Below are 21,361 nucleotides of genomic sequence, written 5' to 3'. Positions count from 1 at the left end.
ATAGATAGATAGATAGATAGATATATAGATAGATAGATTGACAGTACATGCCGATAGTGAGATTGATAGAATGAACGAATGAACGAACAAACGAATGAATGAATGAATGAATGAATGAATGAATGAATGAATGAATGAATGAATGAATGAATGAATGAATGAATGAAAATAGGTAGTATTTGGAGATGTATTTTTTCAATATGAACATGATAGTTTGATGGTAAAACACCCATCATTTGCCTTATGGGCCTGTATTGCGAGACTCAGTCAGTAGAGCATATCATTTCTATTAGATGAAGTGATCCCATGGAATGATGTCATTCTTCCATACTTACAGACATAATCAGTAGCTGCAAATCGGCTATTCTGTCGCAACCAGCAGTCGATCCTTCCAAACTCAGATACGTATGTACATGTACGCCAAATGAAATGTGTAAACCAGGACACATACCCGAAAATAAAGGTAGGAGGTAGATATTCCGTATCATGCTATTAATAGTAAAATGTCATTCCTTTCTGTTTACCCAATTATGAGTACTGCAATATGAACACGGTTGGTAAGTATTTTCATTATAAGGTGACAGGTATACTACAGGTAAAATCGGATGTTAATGTATGTCTTCCATGTACACCCTCTTGATCAAGAATATGTCATGAATAAGAACAGGTTGTGGTATGCGGATAACGATGGTAATACCCGGATATATAACGACAATAATTACAATATATTGATTAGAATTCAGAAGATAACATTTTTTTCTGTTTATATGTATAGGAAGAGAAACTATGTAAGGCACCCCCCCCCCCCTCAGAAACGTTTTTCTAACACAATTCTTTGAAAGCTATGAGAAAATGTCTATCTCGTAGAACCTTTTGCCTAGTGTCCTCTGTGACTGCCGTGCTTGGGAAATTGAATCGCGTATATGACGTGACTCTTGTACTATGGTACAATGTTTTAAATAGTAACAGGCGGACTGTCACTTCTATAATAGCGCCATTCATGTGTTCTCTTCCTTAAGACAATTCATAAAAGTACGTAACCTTAGTCAGTGACCTGTGAAAGTGTAAAGCATTGCACACATCTCCAAACCCAGGGACATCAGACAAGAAGACATTTTGCTTCGAGAAGAAGTGATAGAAGGAGAGTTTATTCTGAATGTGCAACTATTTTAAACAGTCGTTTTCAAAATTAGTTTGGCGACAGGTTTCGTTTACTAATGTAAGTTGTGTAATGAAGGGAAACAGAGAATTTTGATGACTGATTCCAGCATTATATATTTACAACCAACATAATTTTTCCTCAAACCAAAAAGAAGTTGTGGGGACTTAATTATACGAACCATAAAGATAGTTAATAGAGAGGTTTAGATACGAGTATTTACGTGTGTTCCATACGTGTAGCGTCATAGTCACGTCATTCGAAGCAACCTAGGCGTTCTGTATCAAACGATGCTACGTCAAAGTGGCGGTCTACACGTAACTGTAAATACGTGTTAAGGTTTCGTCATTTTTCTTCTATTAAATGTCGTATTTTTGTATCAAAGTTCTGAAACATGACTTTAAACAACTTGTTCGGTTTTTGGTTTGGGTAGTTGGAGGTAAAATGGCAAAAATACGGACAAATTTAGAAAACAAAGGCATGTGTTGGCCTTCTGGACAGAAGATGTCAACGTGCACGCGTTCACATTCCAATGTTTTTCACGGTTGTGTTCAGAATATATAACTACACCCAACTTTGTATGTGTCATTACGTGTACGCCTACACGATAATGCTCCGCCAGTAGGCGTACACGTATCTAACGTGTATCTAAAAATCTATTATATTTAAGGCAAGATAACATTTTATAGACAACCGTGTAAAATCACCCCCATGTAATGGTGTTCCTAGGGTTCTATACAGATAATTTAAAGGTACGGGAGTTGCTAAGGTGAATGTTACCCGTACTTCTTTTACATGACCTTTGACACAGGGTAAGATTTTGAGCGTTGTTATACAGAAAAGAAACTGGGAGAATTCGATGAAATTGTGCAAACTGCAGATGCAAGGGTACGTGTCTGGAAAATTCATTAAAGTCATTTAACTATCATTGTCAGGAAGGAAATTGACGTAAATTTAAAACGAAAAGTGATATAAAAATGGTAGACAATCACTAAGTGAAGCAATGTCGTATCAGTTCCATTTACAAAATGGTTGACGAAGTAATGCAATGTTAACAATATTATACATCCTATCCATGGTATTGAATTTAACTTTTTTTTTCAAAACACAATTGCAACTTTGAAAGTTTTACCTGAAATTTTCGACTACACAATTCAGTTTTGGTCAACGGATTGACCAACTATTTAGTACACGTGAAATTTTCAAAGTTGCGTTTTTAAACAAAAGGTAAATTCAATCCTATGGTTTACCAAAACAGATGAATTTCAATTTGAACATCCTATCCATGACCATATTCTATTGACCGCTGAAAATCAAGTCAGAACGAGTTACAACCAGTTTGGGAAATTAATGTTGTTCGTTATAAGGACCAATAGTTATTGTTTGCTCAAGCATACTGGTTCTCCTCGTAATATTGTCGGCTGTGTGTCGTTAAATGTACACTGTGTGCATGATATATGTTCAGTGTAAGAGGTTAACGAAAATTACCTGGACTGCACGGACTGCAACATTTAAAAATCACTGGCCCGTGCCCGTGTGGAAGCCATGAGACTGACAAAACATCATTCCTATTTCAATGCAGGAAGTGGCTCTCAAATGGTAGCGTGCAGTTTTATTTCTCATGAATGGAATATTAAAGGGATATAGTTTGAGTCTTTTTAGCCATTTTTCGTCACTTTTGTTACATAAAGAAGTTACTGTGTTATATTCTACTACATATACTGAAACATGACTAACATGTATAATCATTGGCAGAGTTTGATTCGTACATTGTGAGTTGGTGTAGCACTGCATTTGCATATGAAATGTTTCCACTGAAGTTTTTTATTTTATTCGCCTTTTGACATTTTGATCTTACTCAGAAATATGAAAGGACGTTTCAATTCAGGTCACACTATATATTGCATTCTTCTCTACACTTCTTTCAGAGGAGGCTGGAAGGGTCTCACGTGACACCCATGTGACCGTTTCGCGATAGAGCATACGCTGATGACCTCGGTGAGTACCTCATTCTTTTATCCGTTTTATTCCCATTTGCGTCATTAGTCTTTCGTTCAGACGATCACTATTTTTTAAAATGACCATTACAAGTGTCATGCAACATCGAAATCGTGTTTTCGGTATGTTTAGTGTATCTAAAACCATGGATGTATTAGTGAGACTAATACATCCATGCTAAAACGAACACAAACTTTGGTACCCGACAAGTCAATGTTATCGATATCTACATTTCCGGGTTTTTCACCTCGGACGTTTTAACACAAAATTATGTTTTTATGTATGCTTTTGTCACTTTTCTATTAATTACCGTCATGAATTTCATGCAGGGATCTTCCCAATACCCCACTTTATAATGTGCGTAAATTGTCACTACTTTTTGTTGAATTTCGATGTTTTCAAGATGGCGACCCATTGTGCTTGCATATAACACGCAAAGTGGCTTGGCCATTGACGGCTGTACATGTCCTACACTTGCTGGCCGGACGTGTTTATTGACACTCTCGTGTTGTGCATTGATCGTTAAACGTAACACTAATCCAATTGTCAGCATTTCCTCTTGTATCCTTAACATTTTGTCCTTTTCACTCTTATCAAGACATTTTTCTGTTTATTTTCAGATTCGTCTCTATCGCTAGTCGATTTGCTGTGCCAAATCTGGATTTTCTTCTGTTCTTCATGTTACATTTTGTCTCGTATTAAACCATCTCTGTGTTGCCTTCTATAAATGTGTCTTGCTTGTGAGAAAAAGACCTGAATGTAATTTAACGTAAATCCCTTTCCTACCCCCTGATGATAGCTAAAGAAATAATTTAGCTTACATCTTACAAACTAATTGTTAAAAAACTTGATGTACAACAACGTCATGTATTACAAATTTGTATGATAAACAATTGAGACCTCCAAGGCCTATTTTATGTCAACGCTTTAATATGTTCAGAAAGCACTCGTATTACGGATCCACATAGTGAATATTTTCCTCTTCACATGGCTTTCATGCCAGTCACTCAAAATATCAAATCTCGCCATTCCAGCTCAAAATTACATATATTACATCTACCTTGCTAGTTATATAATATTTCGCAATGCTTATATGATCAAAAATACTCATCATACATTACCACAATTTGCGTAGCCTGAACACATTTTGCTACATGTATGTTGCCAGACGAGCAAAACCATGTCGGATTAAAATATGCGAAACTGAGAGACTCGCACAATGTGTGGTAATATATAACTTTATAATACAAAGGCCGAAGTCTTGTTGTAGTTGTATTTATTTATTTATTTATTTATTTATTTATTTATTTATTTATTTATTTATTTTTTTTATTTTTTTTGAGCAAATGTTTGTATTTTGGAAGGTAGACATCTAACGTTTTAGTCAGCTAGACTGAATAAAGTTGAGGAGCTGTACTGCGGACACTGCACTCAAAAATACGACCTGCTTACCCGAGTTGCCTTCATTCTGGTGTCACTATTACACACGATTGCAGGGTGATATCGAATTTGCAAGTTACATGTTACTTGAAAATATCTCAAACATGTGCGAAATCATATACCCTTTCGTGTAGGGTCAATGATGAAATTGGGTGTGCACGGTAGTAGTTGAGCAAGTTGTGAGAAACTCGCCTGTTTGCATTGTCACGTCACATCACTTGTCAATGGAGGTCACCTTCGATTCCGGGGCGGATCACCCACTTTCTACCGCAAATCTTGAGTAGACCTTGTCTATTTCTAACTATATCCATTTAAAAGTACACAAGAATCCATCTCTTTTGCAAAATTTTGTAAATTTTGGGCGAAACTACAAACGGGCGAAAAACCGGACCGAAATGTGACGACCTCGGCGGGGTCAAGTATTCTTCACGAAAAATCACAGTATTCCTATCAATAATTCCAAAATCGATTCTACTAGCACGGAGGGAGAAATATCAGTCGAAATGTTCGCTTTTATAGTATCCAATATGATGAATTATTGTGAAAGTTACGGCGAGTTGATGCCCCAAACTACGCGTACGGCTGGTGACCACTGAGCCAGCCACCATTGTAAACGTACGTTCACAAGCGTACACAATGGAGGCTCACTGCGTAATGAGCTTTCGCAGTTATTTTTACCCATCATGCTCTGCACCCCTTCCAGCCTCCTCTGACTTCTTTATTCACAAAACGTTTGAATAGTTTCTGTCTGCAACTCACTTCTTTACAATGTTGGCTAATTTATATCGTGGAGGGTCATTAGTTCATCACCGGGGTTAAACTCTGGGCCGGGGACAGTAAAAACGATAAACAATAGACATATATAGCTAACAAGCGACCTATCGGTCAGAATAGCTCCGCTGTTGTTTTTTTTTAATTTAATTTTTTATTTTGGTGACATGTAGAAGTGGTTCAGGTCTTCAGCTCTTCACTATGCAGTTTTGTTTTAGCGATGCAATAAAGTGGTTAGTGGTTTCATATGATGTCTCACTATAAAACACATTTTACACAGAAGTTGGTAATGTATTGTACTTTTATACCATAGTCACCATTTTATAACAAAAAATCTACTGTTATAAAAAATTGCACAAAATCTCAGAAAAAAATGACTGGGAAATGCACACAAGAAAAATAAAAAAAGGGGATTTTGAGGTTGGCTATAAATAATTCCAGTGTCTTACAGCTGTAACCCTGGAAAATTTTAATGATGAATAAAATAAACTAGGGATCTAAAATAATTTTGAGGCAATTTGAATTTCAATTTTCTAACAAATTTACAAAGTCAACAACATTCAACTTGTACTAGTTGTGGTAGATATATATAGGGAAGAAATGTATTAATCGCCATCTTAGTTTCCATACGGCGACAATCTCAAGTACCCGGAAGAGAGTCATTCTCAGCCATACGTTACAGTGGTAACACTCGTTCGTGTTCGGTTACCTTTCACAAAGAAAACACAACGAAATGGTTGAAATGATCTTTTTTTTATTTCTTTTCATCACAACAACAAAATCTGCGTGATCAAAAGTGTTGTAAACTAAACCAGAAAGAATTATCGGACTGGCTAAACTTCCCGATGAACTGGAGTAAGGTCCTACTACTTCCAAGTAAGCCTCGATAGTACTATAGTACGTGAGAAAATCGTCTCAAATTAGCGATACAACTTTCAAAATATAACTTGACATGTCTTCATTTGTTAGAGTTGTACAATTCAAGACGGGTTTTCACTCGAAAACAACAATTCTGTGAATAATGACACTCTGAACGCAGCGATTTCTCGGACGATGTTACCACTGTAACGTATGGCTGACGACTTGCTTCCGGGTTAGTCCCTCGTGCATACGGGTGGATTGTCGGCGATTAATACATACATCGTCTGATATTTTAATTCACAGTGTTTCTTGTGACCGGCGCCTGTCAGCAGACTCTGCCATTTTTTTCATCATTCCATTGTATTTAAACCTTGTACTTGACATTTCGCAATATTTATAATTCTCAACAAAATACCTCAACATGCCTCACTTCGCTCGTACTCAAAGCAGCCCCGCGCGTAGTCCTGCTTGCATACGGAGGAATTCGGGACAACAGGATTCTGACAATTGTCCCTCCTCCTCCGGTGTTTAGAGTCAAGTCAGTAATACAGACTCGTGCACCCGAGGACTACCCCGCGCGGTATGATCACTGACACTGATGACATGATGAGAGAGAACCTTTTCGGATTTACATGTAAAACGGGGAAAGATACGCAAAACATAATGCAAAGTCTGAAGCCAAATTAAAGTTGTAATTATTTTAATTATTTTTACTTGCCAAATATTTGCATTTTGGAAAGGCAAGACACGTTCATGTCGTTTAACTTTACATGTGTGAACTGTCGGCCATAACTTCAACCGCATGCCTGGCATGCCCTTCCTTACGCAAGTTGTCTGAATTCTGGTTCACTGTCATTCCAAATTGCACGACAATATAGAATTAACCACAAGTTACATGTTATCTGAAAACATCACACTTTTATAGTGGGTCTGAAGTGTGATTTTAGTGAGTACCAAGAACGTCCTGTGTTGATACTCAAGATGTAGAAAATCGCTCGGTCGAATGAGGTCACTTCAGCTTCTGGTCGAATCAGGATAGAGTATGCAAATGAGGATGTTGCGGACAGGCTGATTATGTAGAAGGGTGCAGAATTGGATTTGAAGTTTACAACCCTGTTTCGAACAAACGCTTGCCATTTGGGCGCCCAATGCGTAGAATTATGACTATAGCACATATTACATTGCTTGTTTGACGTCAATAGTGTCTTTTGAAAAGTGGCAGTTTACTTAAAGTCTCGTCGACTGATTTCCAATATGGCGTCGGTCATTATGCTCATTAACATATTCATTTTTTTTTCTTCAAATTACAAAAAAAAATCATAAAAAATAAAAATGAGGATGTGCTGACTTGAAATTAACAAATCTGAGTAAGCTACCCCCTGCGCATCAACACGCCAGATATCAAAGCAATCTAATAAGAGGTTTTCAAGGAGTTGATGAAAATGACATTTTATGAAAAAAAATCATAAAAAATTGAAAATGGCACAGATCAACTTGGCATGAACAAATCTGAATAGCCTCCCCCCAGGGAACATGCACACCAAATATCGAAGAATTCCGACAGTCACTTTCGGAATAGATAGTAAAAATATAAAAGTTTGACGGACACCTATGATTCACTCTACTCTCTATACCTCAATACCCACCTATACCTAAAGCTACGCTTTCAGCTTTCGCTGACAGCGGAGCTAATAAGACAAACTCACAGCGCAGTATGTTCTGAGGGGAAAATGTTTATCTTTTGTCTCTTTTCAATTTGACACTGTAATTTTATTTCTGTATGTAAGAGCTTATGTTTTTGTCTGTTCTTATTTTACTATTCTGTGGTTGCGTACCCGCCCTAATTGTCTTAATTATTTGACTGTCTAGTCCATAGTCTCTGATTACTTCCTAGGGAACTATTTACATGGCCCTCACCAGAAATGTTCTTTCTGTTGTTTTCAAAGTTTGTGTATATATTTTTCTTCTCCGGTGGAATAAATTTCAATTCAATTTAATTCAAATAAAGTGACCATATGGATGAGGAATGGCTATTTATTTTGGAATTCTAATTATAAAACAATTTCATAATGGCTTCCTGCTTGAAAATGAATGTGTTTGTCAGTCAATAAACTGCAAAAGATTAATAAATGTGTATAATCTTTGTTATTGTATTTACAATGAAAAGCCTTTTACACATTATTTAGCTTTTTACAATGTATTGAGTTAGAAACACAGACTCAGTCAATGTTAATCAACATTGATTTTCCAAGCAAATAGGAAGCCATGATATTTTTTTTAAATTAATAATAATTATAATGATAACTTTCATAATAATCGAGTTTATTTGAATAGTATGAAACATGGAAACAAACAGGAAGCTTAAAATGTTGTTTGTGCAATATTTTCTGCTGACAAATAACGTTATTGAATTTAATAATAATCAGGTTTATTTGCATATTGTCCACCGAAAGTGAAGTAGTTTGTTATGCTGAGTTCAAAAAAGTCACCATTTTATGGAAATCAGTTGCCAAGGTAACAAAATCACCACGTTATGTTGATTTTTGCAAAATTGGACATAAAACAAAATTATCCTTGCTTCTACCATGTGTGTAGGCGTGTCCATGGTAACAAAAAATATCTAAAACAGGATAGATGTTTCCATGGAAACAAACCAAGTAGGCTTAAACAATGTTTTGCTAAAATATATTCCCGTGACATGTTTTGAACAAACCACCATATGTCAGGTAACATATTATGTTATACTTGACTTTAAAAAATAGTCATAAACATCAGTTGTCATGGCAACAAACCACCATAATTGCAAAATTAGACATAGTACCTGCATCAAATGTAATATACAAAAAATACCTCATTGCTTTGGAGTAATAGACAGAGAAACAGCTTTATACTTTGTAGAATTACAATTTAATACAAAAAATAATTTGAGTCAGCACGTGAAATATCTGACGTGTATCTGACCTACATTGCTGAAATATACAAAGACACATGAATACAAACATCTTATAGTACATACGTACATTCCTTTAGCTTTCTACAAAGTTCGACAATGGTACTGTCAATAAAACAGAGACACAATAAGACGATATGTCGTTACATTCCTGCTTACCTCAGAACAGCCAAGCACGCTAAACATATGTACTATTTACATTAAATGTTTGGTGATAGACAATGTTCATAAAAAAGTTGAAAATTTTCTTCACTTCATAGCAGCATCTATTGATCGTGTTATCCGTATTTTGAGACAGTCATTAGCATTGCCATTACAATGACTACATTTTTTCTATAAAGTTAGTAGTAAATGAATAAATATACAAACAAACAAACAAACAAACAAACAAACAAACAAACAAACAAACAAACAAACAAACAAACAAACAAACAAACAAACAAACAAACACACACACACACACACACACATACATACATACATACATACATACATACATAAATAAATAAATAAACTCTCGTTGATAGTAAGAAGTCAAACTTTCATTGGTTTGAGCATTGGTCGAGAAACTATCAAATATGAGTGTGGCCACAGTATCACAAAACAGCTGCAATTTAGTTGGCGACTTTAGTAAATTTGGTAGGGCAATTACTAGTCGTACTAACGTCCATCCACGGATATTTAAATCTTATGTGACATAAAATAGTTAAGGGATATTTTGAATTTACCTGAGCACTGAACCCGTCTCCTGTGCAGATTGTCCACCGATACTGAGTCGCCAATGTATACGTTGACATGACAATATTCCATTATAATAACATTTTAGTCATGATTTTCCTGTCTCAAAGTTTACGTGAATAGGTAACATCTTTTTAAGTACTTATTTGGACCATTGCTTCATTATTTAAATTCAAAAAGTATGAATTATTCAAAAACCTCTGACAATTGAATTTGGTAGCCCAAAACGGAAATCTAAATCAAGTTATCTTCGGACGCAACACCGATGTTAATTTATTTCAAGATGCTAATTTTGAAGCCTCCAAATGTAATGCTTATGTATTCGATTTATGCACTCGTCCAAAACCATTTCGTGTGACGATCGTATCAGGTTCACCCGATTGTGACAAGTGTGTGATGTCTTATTATATGTGTTTCCTTATCATAATATTCCCAAATATTGCAGTACACTAAAAGTTGACAAAATCATAATCTACCACAAATGTCTGCCTCCATGGTGAAATCTTGTGTGGTAAAAATATATAAAATCAAAACATTACAGGGAGAATTCCCATTTTCAAAAACAATAGTATGTTAATCACATTTTCGTCGATGTCTGTCATGTGTATTGATTACCCTGAGTTTAAAATACACCAAACCAAACTGAAATGAACACACATATTTTGACTTCGTATTGCAATTTAGCGCTAGTAACGACGAATCGGGTAGTGCTTTGTCTTATATGGCTACACTATTGTTAACACATATTTTATGTACTGGTCATTTTGCTCGTTTTTTGGTGGTAAAATGTCAGGGTGCCTCAACAGCCAGTGTACACTTCTTCCATACTGTTTGGGAAATTGAACCGTGTATATCACGTGACTCTTGCACTATGCTGAAAAGTTTTAAATAGGTCACATTCAAACAAAGTATTTATACACACGCAATCGCTGTAGGTAATAAGCATATAACCAGACATACCCCTAGTCAGAGGCCTGTGAATGTGTGAAACATTGCACACATCTCCAGACCCAGGGACAACAAGCGAGAAGATATTTTGCTTCCAGTAGAAGTGATCGAAGGTGAGTTTATTCTGAATGTGCAAATAGTTTAAACATAGTCATTATCAAATCAGTTTGGCGACAGGTTTCATTTACGAATGTAAGTTGTGTAAAGAAGGGAAACAGACAATTTTGCTGACTGATTCCAGGATTGTATTCGCAACCAAGCTGTTGAGACTTATACTGACCATTTAAGATAGAAATGTACGACAAGATAGAGATGTTACAGGCAACTGTGTAAAATCACCCCCGTATAATGGTGTTCCTCGGGTTCTAAACAGATAATTTAAAGGTGTAGGAGTTGCTAAAGGTGAATGTTACCCGTACTTCTTTTACATGACCTTCGGCACTAGGTAAGACTTTGAGCGGTATAGCTGTCACACAGGTACGGACTCATGTTGATACAAACTGAATGTAATATATAAACTGATCGTAAATTTATAATGTTCAATTAAATTTGAAAAAAGTGATAACCTTAGACACGGTCGACGGACGTCGACTGCACTGACAATGTCGTATCAGTTCAATTTACAAAATGGTTGACGAAGGAACCCAAGATTAACAACGTAATACATCCTTTGAATAGAATTGAATGTAACCTCTCTTTAAAACACGACCACACAATTCAGTCTTTGTCAACAGATTGATCCACTATTCAGTAAAAAGCACTTGAAATGTTCAGGGTTGTATTTGGAACAAAAGTTAAATTCAATACTACAGTTTGCCAACACAGATGATAATGTTGTTCGTCATAAGGACCAATAGTTATTGTTTGCTCAAGCATGCTGGTTCTCCTCGTAATATTGTTGGCTGTGTATTGCTCTATGTACACTGTGTGTGGGTGTGGGTGTGGGTGTGTGTAATGTGTGATCAGTGTAAGTAGTTAACGATAAATATACACTGGACTGCAGGGTCAGTAACATTTGAAAACGTTTGGCTCGGGAGGAAACCACGAGATTGACAAAACATCTTATTCAAAGCAAGAAGTGGCTCTATGAAATGATAGCATTTGTGAGTTGCTATAGCACTGTATTTGCATCTGAAAAGTTTTCACTCACGTCTTTGTATTCGTAGTGCTCACCTTGACCCTTACTGGAATGTGGAAAGATGTAGGGATGTGTAAAGCGAGGTCACAATATATATTACATTCTTCTCCACCAACACTTCTTTATTTACGTTTGAATAGTTTTTGTCTGCAACCACAGACAAGTAAACAACTCACCTTTTGACAGTGTTGGCTATTTTATATCGTGGCGAGTCATTTGTTCAGCACCTGAGTTAATGCGTGAGAAAAAAGCCAGACGATGCATGTTGAGGCATTTAGCCTCCATTAAAACCTGGAACTCTGTGCCCATGACAGTAAGAATGATACACAATAGACATAGCTTTAAGACAAACTTAGCAGCATCTTCTGAGGGAATAACATTTATCGTTTGTCTCTTTTCAATTTGCCACTGTAATTTTATTTCTGTACATAAGTAACAGCTTATGTTTGTTACATAATCTTATTTTACATACACGTCCAAAATGTCTTAATTATTTGACTGTCTAGTCCATAGTATCTGATTACTTCCTAGGGAACCATTTCCATGGCCCTCAACAGAAATGTTTGTGTATATATTTTCTTCTCCGGTGGAATAAATTTCTATTTAATTCAATTTGATTCAATTAAAGTGACCACATGGGTAAGGATTGGCTATATATTTTTAATTTTTAATTATAAAACATAATATAATTTCATACTGGCTTCGTACTTCAAAATGAATATTACACCATACATGTCAAGTCCTTGTTTATCAGTCAATAAACTGCAAAAAGAATAAAAAATGTGCAAAATCTTTGCTATTGTATATTTTCAGATATTGTTTAGCTTTTTGTACAATGTATTGAGTTACAAACACAGACTTAGTCAATATTAATCCATTTTGATTTTTCAAGCATAAAACCATCTCTGTGTTGACTTCTATAAATTTGACTTGTGTGAAAAAAGACCTGAATGTAATTTAACACAACCCCTTTCGTACCCCCTGAGGATAGCTATATGACTGATGTGGCCACATGGAATTTAGCTTCCACCTTGAAAATAATTGTTCAAACAAATTAATGTACAACAACATCGCGTATTACAAATTTGTATGATAGGCAATTGAGACCTCCAAGGCCTATTTTATGTCTAAGCTTTAATATATTCAGAAAACACTCATATTACGGATCCATGTAGTGCATATTTCCCCCTTCATGTAGCTTTCATGCCAGTCACTTAAAATATCAAAATGACATATGTCTGTATCTACAAATCTCGCCATTCCAGCTCAACTTTACATATAGTATATCTACCTTGATAGTTATATAATATTTCGCAATGCTTATATGATCAAAAGTACCTCATCATACGTTACCACAATGTACGTAGCCTGAGAACATTTTGCTACATGTATGTCGCCAGACAAGAGAAAAACCATGACGGATTAAAATATGCGAAACTGAGAGATTCGCACAATTTGTGGCAATAATTAACTTGATAAAACAAAGGCCGAAGTCTTGTTGTAGTTGTGTTTATTTATTTTTTGAGCAAATGTTTGTATTTTGGAAGGTAGACATCTAACGTTTTAATCAGCTACACTGAATAAAGTTGAGGTGCTGAACTCAGGACACTGCACTCAAAAATACTACCTGCTTACGCTAGTTGCCTTCCTTCTGGTGTCACTATTGCACATGATTTCAGGGTGATATCGAATTTGCAAGTTACATGTTACTGGGAAATATCTCAAACATGTGTGAAATCATAGACCCTTTCGTGTAGGATCAATGGTGAAATTAGGTGACTGTGAACGGAGATTTTAATTACTGTAGTAGTTGAGCAAGTTGTGAGAAGCTCGCATTGTCACGTCACATCACTTGTAAAAGGAGGTCACCATCGACTCCGGGTTGGATCATCCGCTTTCTACCGAAAATCTTGAGACAGACAGACCTTGTCTATTTCTAACTATAGCCATTTAAACGTGTACAATAATTCATCTACTTTGCAAAATTTGTAAATTTTTGGCGAAACAAGAAATGGGCAAAAAAACGGGCCGAAATTTACGACCTCGGCGAGGTCAAGTATTCTTCACGAAATCGCCGAATATCGAATAATCAAAGTATTCCTATCAATAATTCCACAAATTGATTCTTCTAGCACGGAGGGAGAAATATCAGTCGAGATTTTCGCTTTTATAGTATATGAATTGTTGTGAAACTTACGGCGAGTTGAAAATGGCCCAATATACGGCTGGTGAACACTGAGCCAGCCACCATTGTAAACGTACCACACGATCTGCACACGATCGAAGTGTACACAATCACAGACAGGTAATTAAGAAGATGTCTGTGACACAATGGAGGCGCTCACTGTGTAATAATATGAGCTTTCACAGTTGATTTTACTCATCAGGCTCTGCACCCTTCCAGCCTCCTCTGCAATGCGCGTTGCTATGCGTGTTACACAACTCGTTGGCGTCCCCCGTCCTGTACATGTATGCAGTGATGGTGGAAGTCGACGATATTCAACTTTGGCTCCAGGAAATTCTTCCTAAATTTAAAGAGTATTCTATTTGGCGATTGTGGCAACATTAATGAAGCTTTGGATGTGATCAACGATGCACACATAGCGGAGCCGACGATAGCCGGTCTGCTCTTACCGTAGGCCTACTCAATTACTGTGTCAAACATTTAGAACAAGACTCAGAGGATGTGTACCTTTATTACTAGAATCGGACAATAGTCAGCGACTGATGAAGAATAGTGTTTCCAATTTGTGAGTTTTGACCATTATTTTGTTCCAAAAACCTGTATCAAGCCCGATTTAACGATGATTTTAATTAGATTTTTGTTGTTATTGAATGGTGACATGCGTGCATGCATACCGTCCATTATGGCAGGTACTCATTTCAACTGTATACAAGTTAAAAGGTCATTTTTCCGAAACATCTGTTGCACAGTCAAATTATCATAACTGATATTAAATGCCAAATATTTAAACCATCTTATCAGTAATTTTGTGCTGCGTGTCCTCCGTTTATTGTGCGCATTTGCGGCTGTGTTTGTGTGTTTCGTGCAACTCGAACGATGCATATGTGCGCACACGTACATAAATTATTATATCGTGAATAATTGCAAGGAGCTCGCGATATGAAAATACTGAATATACTCAATCCGCCAGTGCGCATGTGATGAGGCCTTGGCATACGTCGAGATTTACAATGATAGACGATTTATTATCAGTGTAATGTCTCTTACTAACTCTAAAATATCCAAATTATCTATTGCAAACGTATTTTAGCAATTAAATAGGTATATGACAAAACCTTTATGGCCCGGGTTTTGCAGACCGTTTGTATGGCTTACTGGCCTTCCTAAAGTCTAGCCCTTCCGCCTCACAACTTCAAAACCTATATCCGGGCCATAAAGGTTAAAGGTTACTGACCATGCAGTCCGGCCAGTTATCAATTTCTATTGACAGTACACTGTCTACGTTTGGTGTAAATCCGGTGTGCTGGTGTGGTATAAATCATTCAACATATTGTAAAGCAACTAGCTATAGGTGCATGCAAAAGTTTACTTTGCTTAGTAAAAAAATTATAGAAATTCAATATAATTTGGTACATGCATGCACGAATGAATACAACACACATGTTTGATATATTTTGTTAACGTAGTTTTCAATTATTGTAATCAGTCATTTGCATGATTAAAGATTTTCAGTAATTAGGCAATTTCTAACTTTTTACAGTGATCTACTATTGTTCTAGCTCTGGATGTATGCGCTACGATGTTCGACACGAGATGGAAAGACGTGTCGAACATCGTAGCGCATACATCCAGAGCTACTATTGCTCCTGTTTAGCGCCATATAACATTACGTCATACTGGATTGTGGCCCTATAAAACTGTTTTGATTGATTGCTTGATTGATTGATTGATTGATTGATTGATTAAATTAATATCTAAAGAATGCAAGCTTATAATTTCATATACTTTGGTTGCATTGATAATAACAAAGTCCATGTGTCCTATAAAGCTTGTAGCTATCTTAATTCTTTATGATTCTAGGTAATTGGGCAATATCTCAAGTAGCAAACTTCAAGTGTCATAATACATAATTTGGTATAACTAATTTGCTAATTAACGGGTATATCATGTGTAATAGCCAGAGCTCAAAATTTTGCCTTACGACAATTAATGTGTGTAAGAACAAAACAACTATTATGCATTGCCCTTATGGGAGACATTCAGCTTTGCAGGTCGTTATGTACTACCAATATGTGAACAGCACAGTTGTAGCATTGCCTGAACCTTTTATTGCTTTTACCCTTACCGAATCGGTGACCATGTTATCTGACAGGGACCCTGTCAATCAATTTGATATATTACTAAAGGTTAATGAATTTGCTTCTAACTTTTCACTAGGCAAGGGCTACACATCTGGACGATGTACGCAAATGAGTCAACTGGTCCAATGCGACGATGTGGGTTTATCTATCAATTACGTGTAAAGCATTGGTGGTACCTACCTTGTCTATATATACGAGGTGTTGCACTAAATATTTTCGGCCGGAGGAAAAAAATGAAGACAGTCATTCTCACCGGATTACTCCTGGCTATAATGTCTGTGATATTTATACACGTGACATTTTATAATTTAATCGATCTATTTGTAAGTTAATCTTTCTACTGTACATTGATATGTAATATTGGATTTGAATGCTTAAACCAAAATTCAGATATGTATCGTTTCACATGATTGTTTTCAAATAACAAGCAATCTTCACATCTCATCATGAATATTGATATCATTTGCATAATAAGCTTAGGAATATGATCTTTTAAATTCTATATAATTGGTACATATACCAATCATACTTAAAACTCACGTATCTGATACAGGTTGTTGCTGTAGTTGTTTGTTTCAGTAGTTAATTATTCAGTTAATTACTTTTTATAATTATTAGTTGTTTATATTTTTGTAATTAGGCAACATCTTAATAATACAAGCTTCAAATCCCACATAATTTATGCACATGTCGGCGAGAGCAAAATGTATTTGTCATGTAAAGCTTGTAGATTTTCGTTTTAATGAGTGAGTCGTTTGCATTATATTGATTATTATTAATGATGTTTAGTACAATATCTTAGGAATTACGAATTAAGAATACAGGCTTCATATTTCACATCATATGATACATATTGAAGCTGCACAACACACGTGTACTATATAAATCTTATTGATGTAGCTTTTGATTTGATTTGATTTGATTTGATTTTGCATGATTAATAATTTAAGACAATTAGGCACTATATTTAGAATATAAACTTCAAATTTCATAGCATTAGGTACATACACTGATAATAACAAAGCACCATCTCAACTCATAGTTACAGCAGTATCAAACTAAGGATGATTTCCTTTGTTCAGTAATATCATTACTTCTATTATCCTTAGTAACTTACTCTTACATTAAAAATTTGTATTTTTATAAATTCTGATAACTATCAAAAATATAACATTCAAATTAAACCTTTTTGGGCTACAAGTATTACCAATCTCTTTAACCAAATATTCTTAAAATTTTTGTTCTGTGTTTAGATTGTATTTTCTCTCTCTTGTATGTTTCAGAAACAACCAACTTCTCTAAAGGGAAATGCACACAAGCCTCTTTTTGACATACACAAGTTAAGGTCAAATGAATTTGTTATTGACCTACACAATTCAAGGTCAAACGAGGTATTTGTGTTTGACCTTCGCAATTCAAGGTTGAACAAATCTGTTAATTACCTACCAAATTCAAGGTCAAGCGAGCCTGTTATTGGCCTACACAATGTTACCGGATCTTCCAAGAAACAAGGAGAACTGTTCGGTTACCTACAACCTCATGACCACTTTGTGGTACCCAACATAGCACATTTCATCTGGTTTACTTGTCGTCCATTTCGTTTTGAAAATCTTATCAGCATGCTGAGTGTACACAGGGTTATGCAGGCAGATAAAATGTTATTCCACACAGACTGCCAACCTGAGGGCGAATGGTGGCAGGAGGCAAAAAACCTTATTCCTCCATTAATAATCCATTACATGGCAATGCCTACAGAGGTTTTTGGGAAGAAGATTTCAACTAAATGGCCAGAGCATGCTGCTGATTTTGCGAGACTACAGATTTTGATGCGTTGGGGAGGTGTTTATTTTGACTTAGACTTGTTTGTTTTAGCATCTTTAGACCCTCTACGCTATTATGACTATGTTGTAGGCAGAGAATATCAAAGTACTATGTCAAACGGCATAATTCTTGCTAATAAAAACGCGACATTTCTGAAAATCTTTTACAACAGCTATAAACACTATAACAGCAAATGTTGGTCTTGTAACTCAGTCAGCAAGCAGAATAAATTGGCAAAGGAAAACATAACCCTATTGCATATCGAACCTGATAGCATGATAAAGCCGGCTTATGGCAGATATAGACAACTATTTAATGGCACATATAATTGGAGAGAAGGTCATTTCACTGTGCATGTTTACATGAGGCTATATCGCAAAGCAAACCCAAATGAACCACAGTTTACCAAGGAAAACATTAAGACATTGGACAACGCTTTCGGTGAAATGTGTCGATATATATATTATGGATCACCCGGCTTAATTGGTTCAAATGATACAACATCAAAAGTAATTAGTCTCAATAGTACTAGTCGACTATAAATTGTTTTGAAAGTTTCCAGGCTGACCACCTATGTTCAATTTTACGCGGCAAACGGCGGGCACCTCTTGGCAACTACAAAAATCACTGTTCTGACCCAATTACTGATTTGATAAAGGAAGCTTATATTTAGGGAGAGGATATTTGTATGTATGTATGTATGTATGTATGTATGTGTGTGTGTCTGTCTGGGTGTGTTTGTATCTGTCTGTCTGTCTGTCTGTCTGTCTGTCTGACTGACTGTGTCATCATTTTCATTGGCTCAATTCAAAAGAAAACTGGTAGACATGCTCCCTACCCTAAGATGAAGAACTGATTAGATTTTGGACATGATCCATGCCACAAGTAGTCAAATGTAGACAGATTTCATAAAAAATTGTTGTGCAAAGTCATCAAATTTACTCTGAATTTGTTAGAGTTATGCAAGCTTTGTTCTCATTCGTTTCCATTACCACTGCTGTGCTATAGTTCATTTTAATCATACTTTCGTGATTTTCAATTTTATGCATTCTCGCTGGTAAATGCTGGTTTTTATTGTAACAGTTGTTTTTTTTAAATATTGTTTTACCTTTTGTAAGGAAGGTTATAACAATATATTACGGATGAACAGTCTGTGTGTATATATGTGTGAGTGTCTGTCTCTCTGTGTTTGCGTTTGCCTGTTTGTGTTTTAGTTTTTGTAATTTAAATGACACATTTACATAATTAAATGACTTCAAATTTAAAGCAATTTGGCACATGCTTCAAAGATAAGAAAGGGCACATGGCTTACAAAGTTTTAGTGTGTCGTTTGCAGAATATTTTCAACGATGTTGATATAGCTTTAAGTTTTAATGACTCATTTGCATAACTAATTATTTTCAATAATTAGGCTATATATTACATATGCACTCTTCAAATTCAAGAAAATGTGGTACCCATTTCAAATATAACTGATCGCATTTATGTTCTCATGCATTCCAATGATTATTGTGTGAAGGAACAAAAAACTAAAGAATTGCCCTTACAGAAGGCATACTTCAAGTTCAATAGCTTTTTATGTGCATGTGTTCATGGAGACTTTGGGTGCAAACGCAATACAATGATTGCAATGATTGCGTTTTCATTTGAAAACAGCATGATGTAAATAGGATAGAAAAACAATTTTGCTGAAATATAATGTAAAAGTGACAGATAGCTGACGTTTTGGCGTTAACCCCTTCCATGAGCTAAAGCCTAACACTTCTGAAATTGCTGGAAATCTATGAAGGCGCTTTCTACTTTATCACCTCAACTGTTTCACATCTTCAACATCACAATTACGAGTTTGAAGTTAACACTTCTTTCAAGCTTTAACAAATTATAGAACAGTAACAGAATATTTTGCGCGGTTGATTTGAACCACTTAATAATGCCGTTACAGATACGTTAAAAGAATAATAATAAAAAACACGCTAGGTTAATTTCTGGAAGACCTAGACCAAAGTCATAACAGTCATATAAAAGGACAGGTCCAATCATATGACATTGCAATTTCTAATGTTAAAATAAATGTGTGATATGTGATGACCGGCTCCCTGTAGCGTAGTGGTTAGCGCACAGGAATAGCAGTCGGGAGGTCACGGGTTCGAATCCCACTGGAAACAGGGGATTTTTCTGTGACCTAGGGTGCGTGTTCTACAGACTCGATGGGTAGGCTGTATCACCCAGCCGTGTCTCACTCACAAGACGAGTGCGATTTTGGGGGACTCCTGGAGTAATGACTCGAAAAGTCGGGGACGATTACTCACACGGAGCCCGCAGGTGCTATGTTTGCCGGGCCTGGGTTATGTATACCATTTTGTGAACTCAAAGTGGTCATATGAATGAGGATTGGGTATTTATTTTGTATATGGAACAAAAAAATAGCAAGTCTTTATTTGTAAATCAATAAATTGCAAAAGATTAACAAAAGTATAAAATGCTTGTTATCGTACGTACAATAACAATCTTTGTACACATCTTTTAGCTTTTTGCAGTTTATTGAGTTACAAACACAGACTTTGTCAATGTTGTGTTACATTGATTTTTGATGAAACTTTCATAAATTAAAAATCCAAACTAAATCCCCAATCTTCATCCATATGGCCACTTCAATCATCAATTTTAGCTTCCGATATCACAAGTTTATTTATGTCGCTATTTTGACCTTGAAGACAACGCCCGTCAGTTCACTTTGAAAACTTGACAATTCATATCATGTTACGTCATCCTATCCTAGAGTGAAAAGCATAAGGAGGACGTGTTTTAGATCAGCTGGTAGTTACTAGTATATAGAAACACAATAGACTGGGACAACACGGTTACAGTCATTGTAAAGTTATTTTGCTGTTGACTTTTATTTATAAAAAGGTCCAAATGCTATTTTGTTCTTCTGTAATGCGTCCAATAAGTGATGTTGACTGTATGTTATGATAGCAGTGCTATTTTAAGTTACCCTGAATTAAAATTGTAATCATAATAATTAAATTTGAATTTAAGTAATACCTTTAACAAATAATGTATTTGTAATGTTCACTGTATTAACAGTTCATTAATAGTTCATTGAACAATATTGAATTGTCTTTCTGTAATGGTGGTATAGATTGGGGATGTGTTACTAGTTTTGGTTTTGTTTGTTTTGTCAAATCAAATCAAATCCGCATGTGAATAG

The 21,361-nt window shown here is 35.7% G+C and overlaps 1 protein-coding gene across 1 annotated transcript in view; it reads left to right on the top strand.

Moving 5' to 3' along the window:
* LOC144433021 (uncharacterized) overlaps positions 1 to 18,692 on the top strand; it is a 20,804-nt gene extending 2,112 nt beyond the window's left edge. The window contains exon 2 of the mRNA XM_078121334.1: positions 17,613 to 18,692. Within this exon, the coding sequence (XP_077977460.1) occupies positions 17,613 to 18,692 (1,080 nt within the window). The remainder of the gene's footprint in view (positions 1 to 17,612) is intronic.
* Positions 18,693 to 21,361: the final 2,669 nt, after the last annotated feature.

The sequence above is a fragment of the Glandiceps talaboti genome, chromosome 3, assembly GCF_964340395.1.
Source record: "Glandiceps talaboti chromosome 3, keGlaTala1.1, whole genome shotgun sequence".
In the NCBI taxonomy this organism is placed as follows: Eukaryota; Metazoa; Hemichordata; class Enteropneusta; family Spengelidae; genus Glandiceps; species Glandiceps talaboti.
The sequence above is the reverse complement of the archived record's forward strand: the minus strand, read 5'-3'. Positions and strand labels throughout refer to the sequence as shown.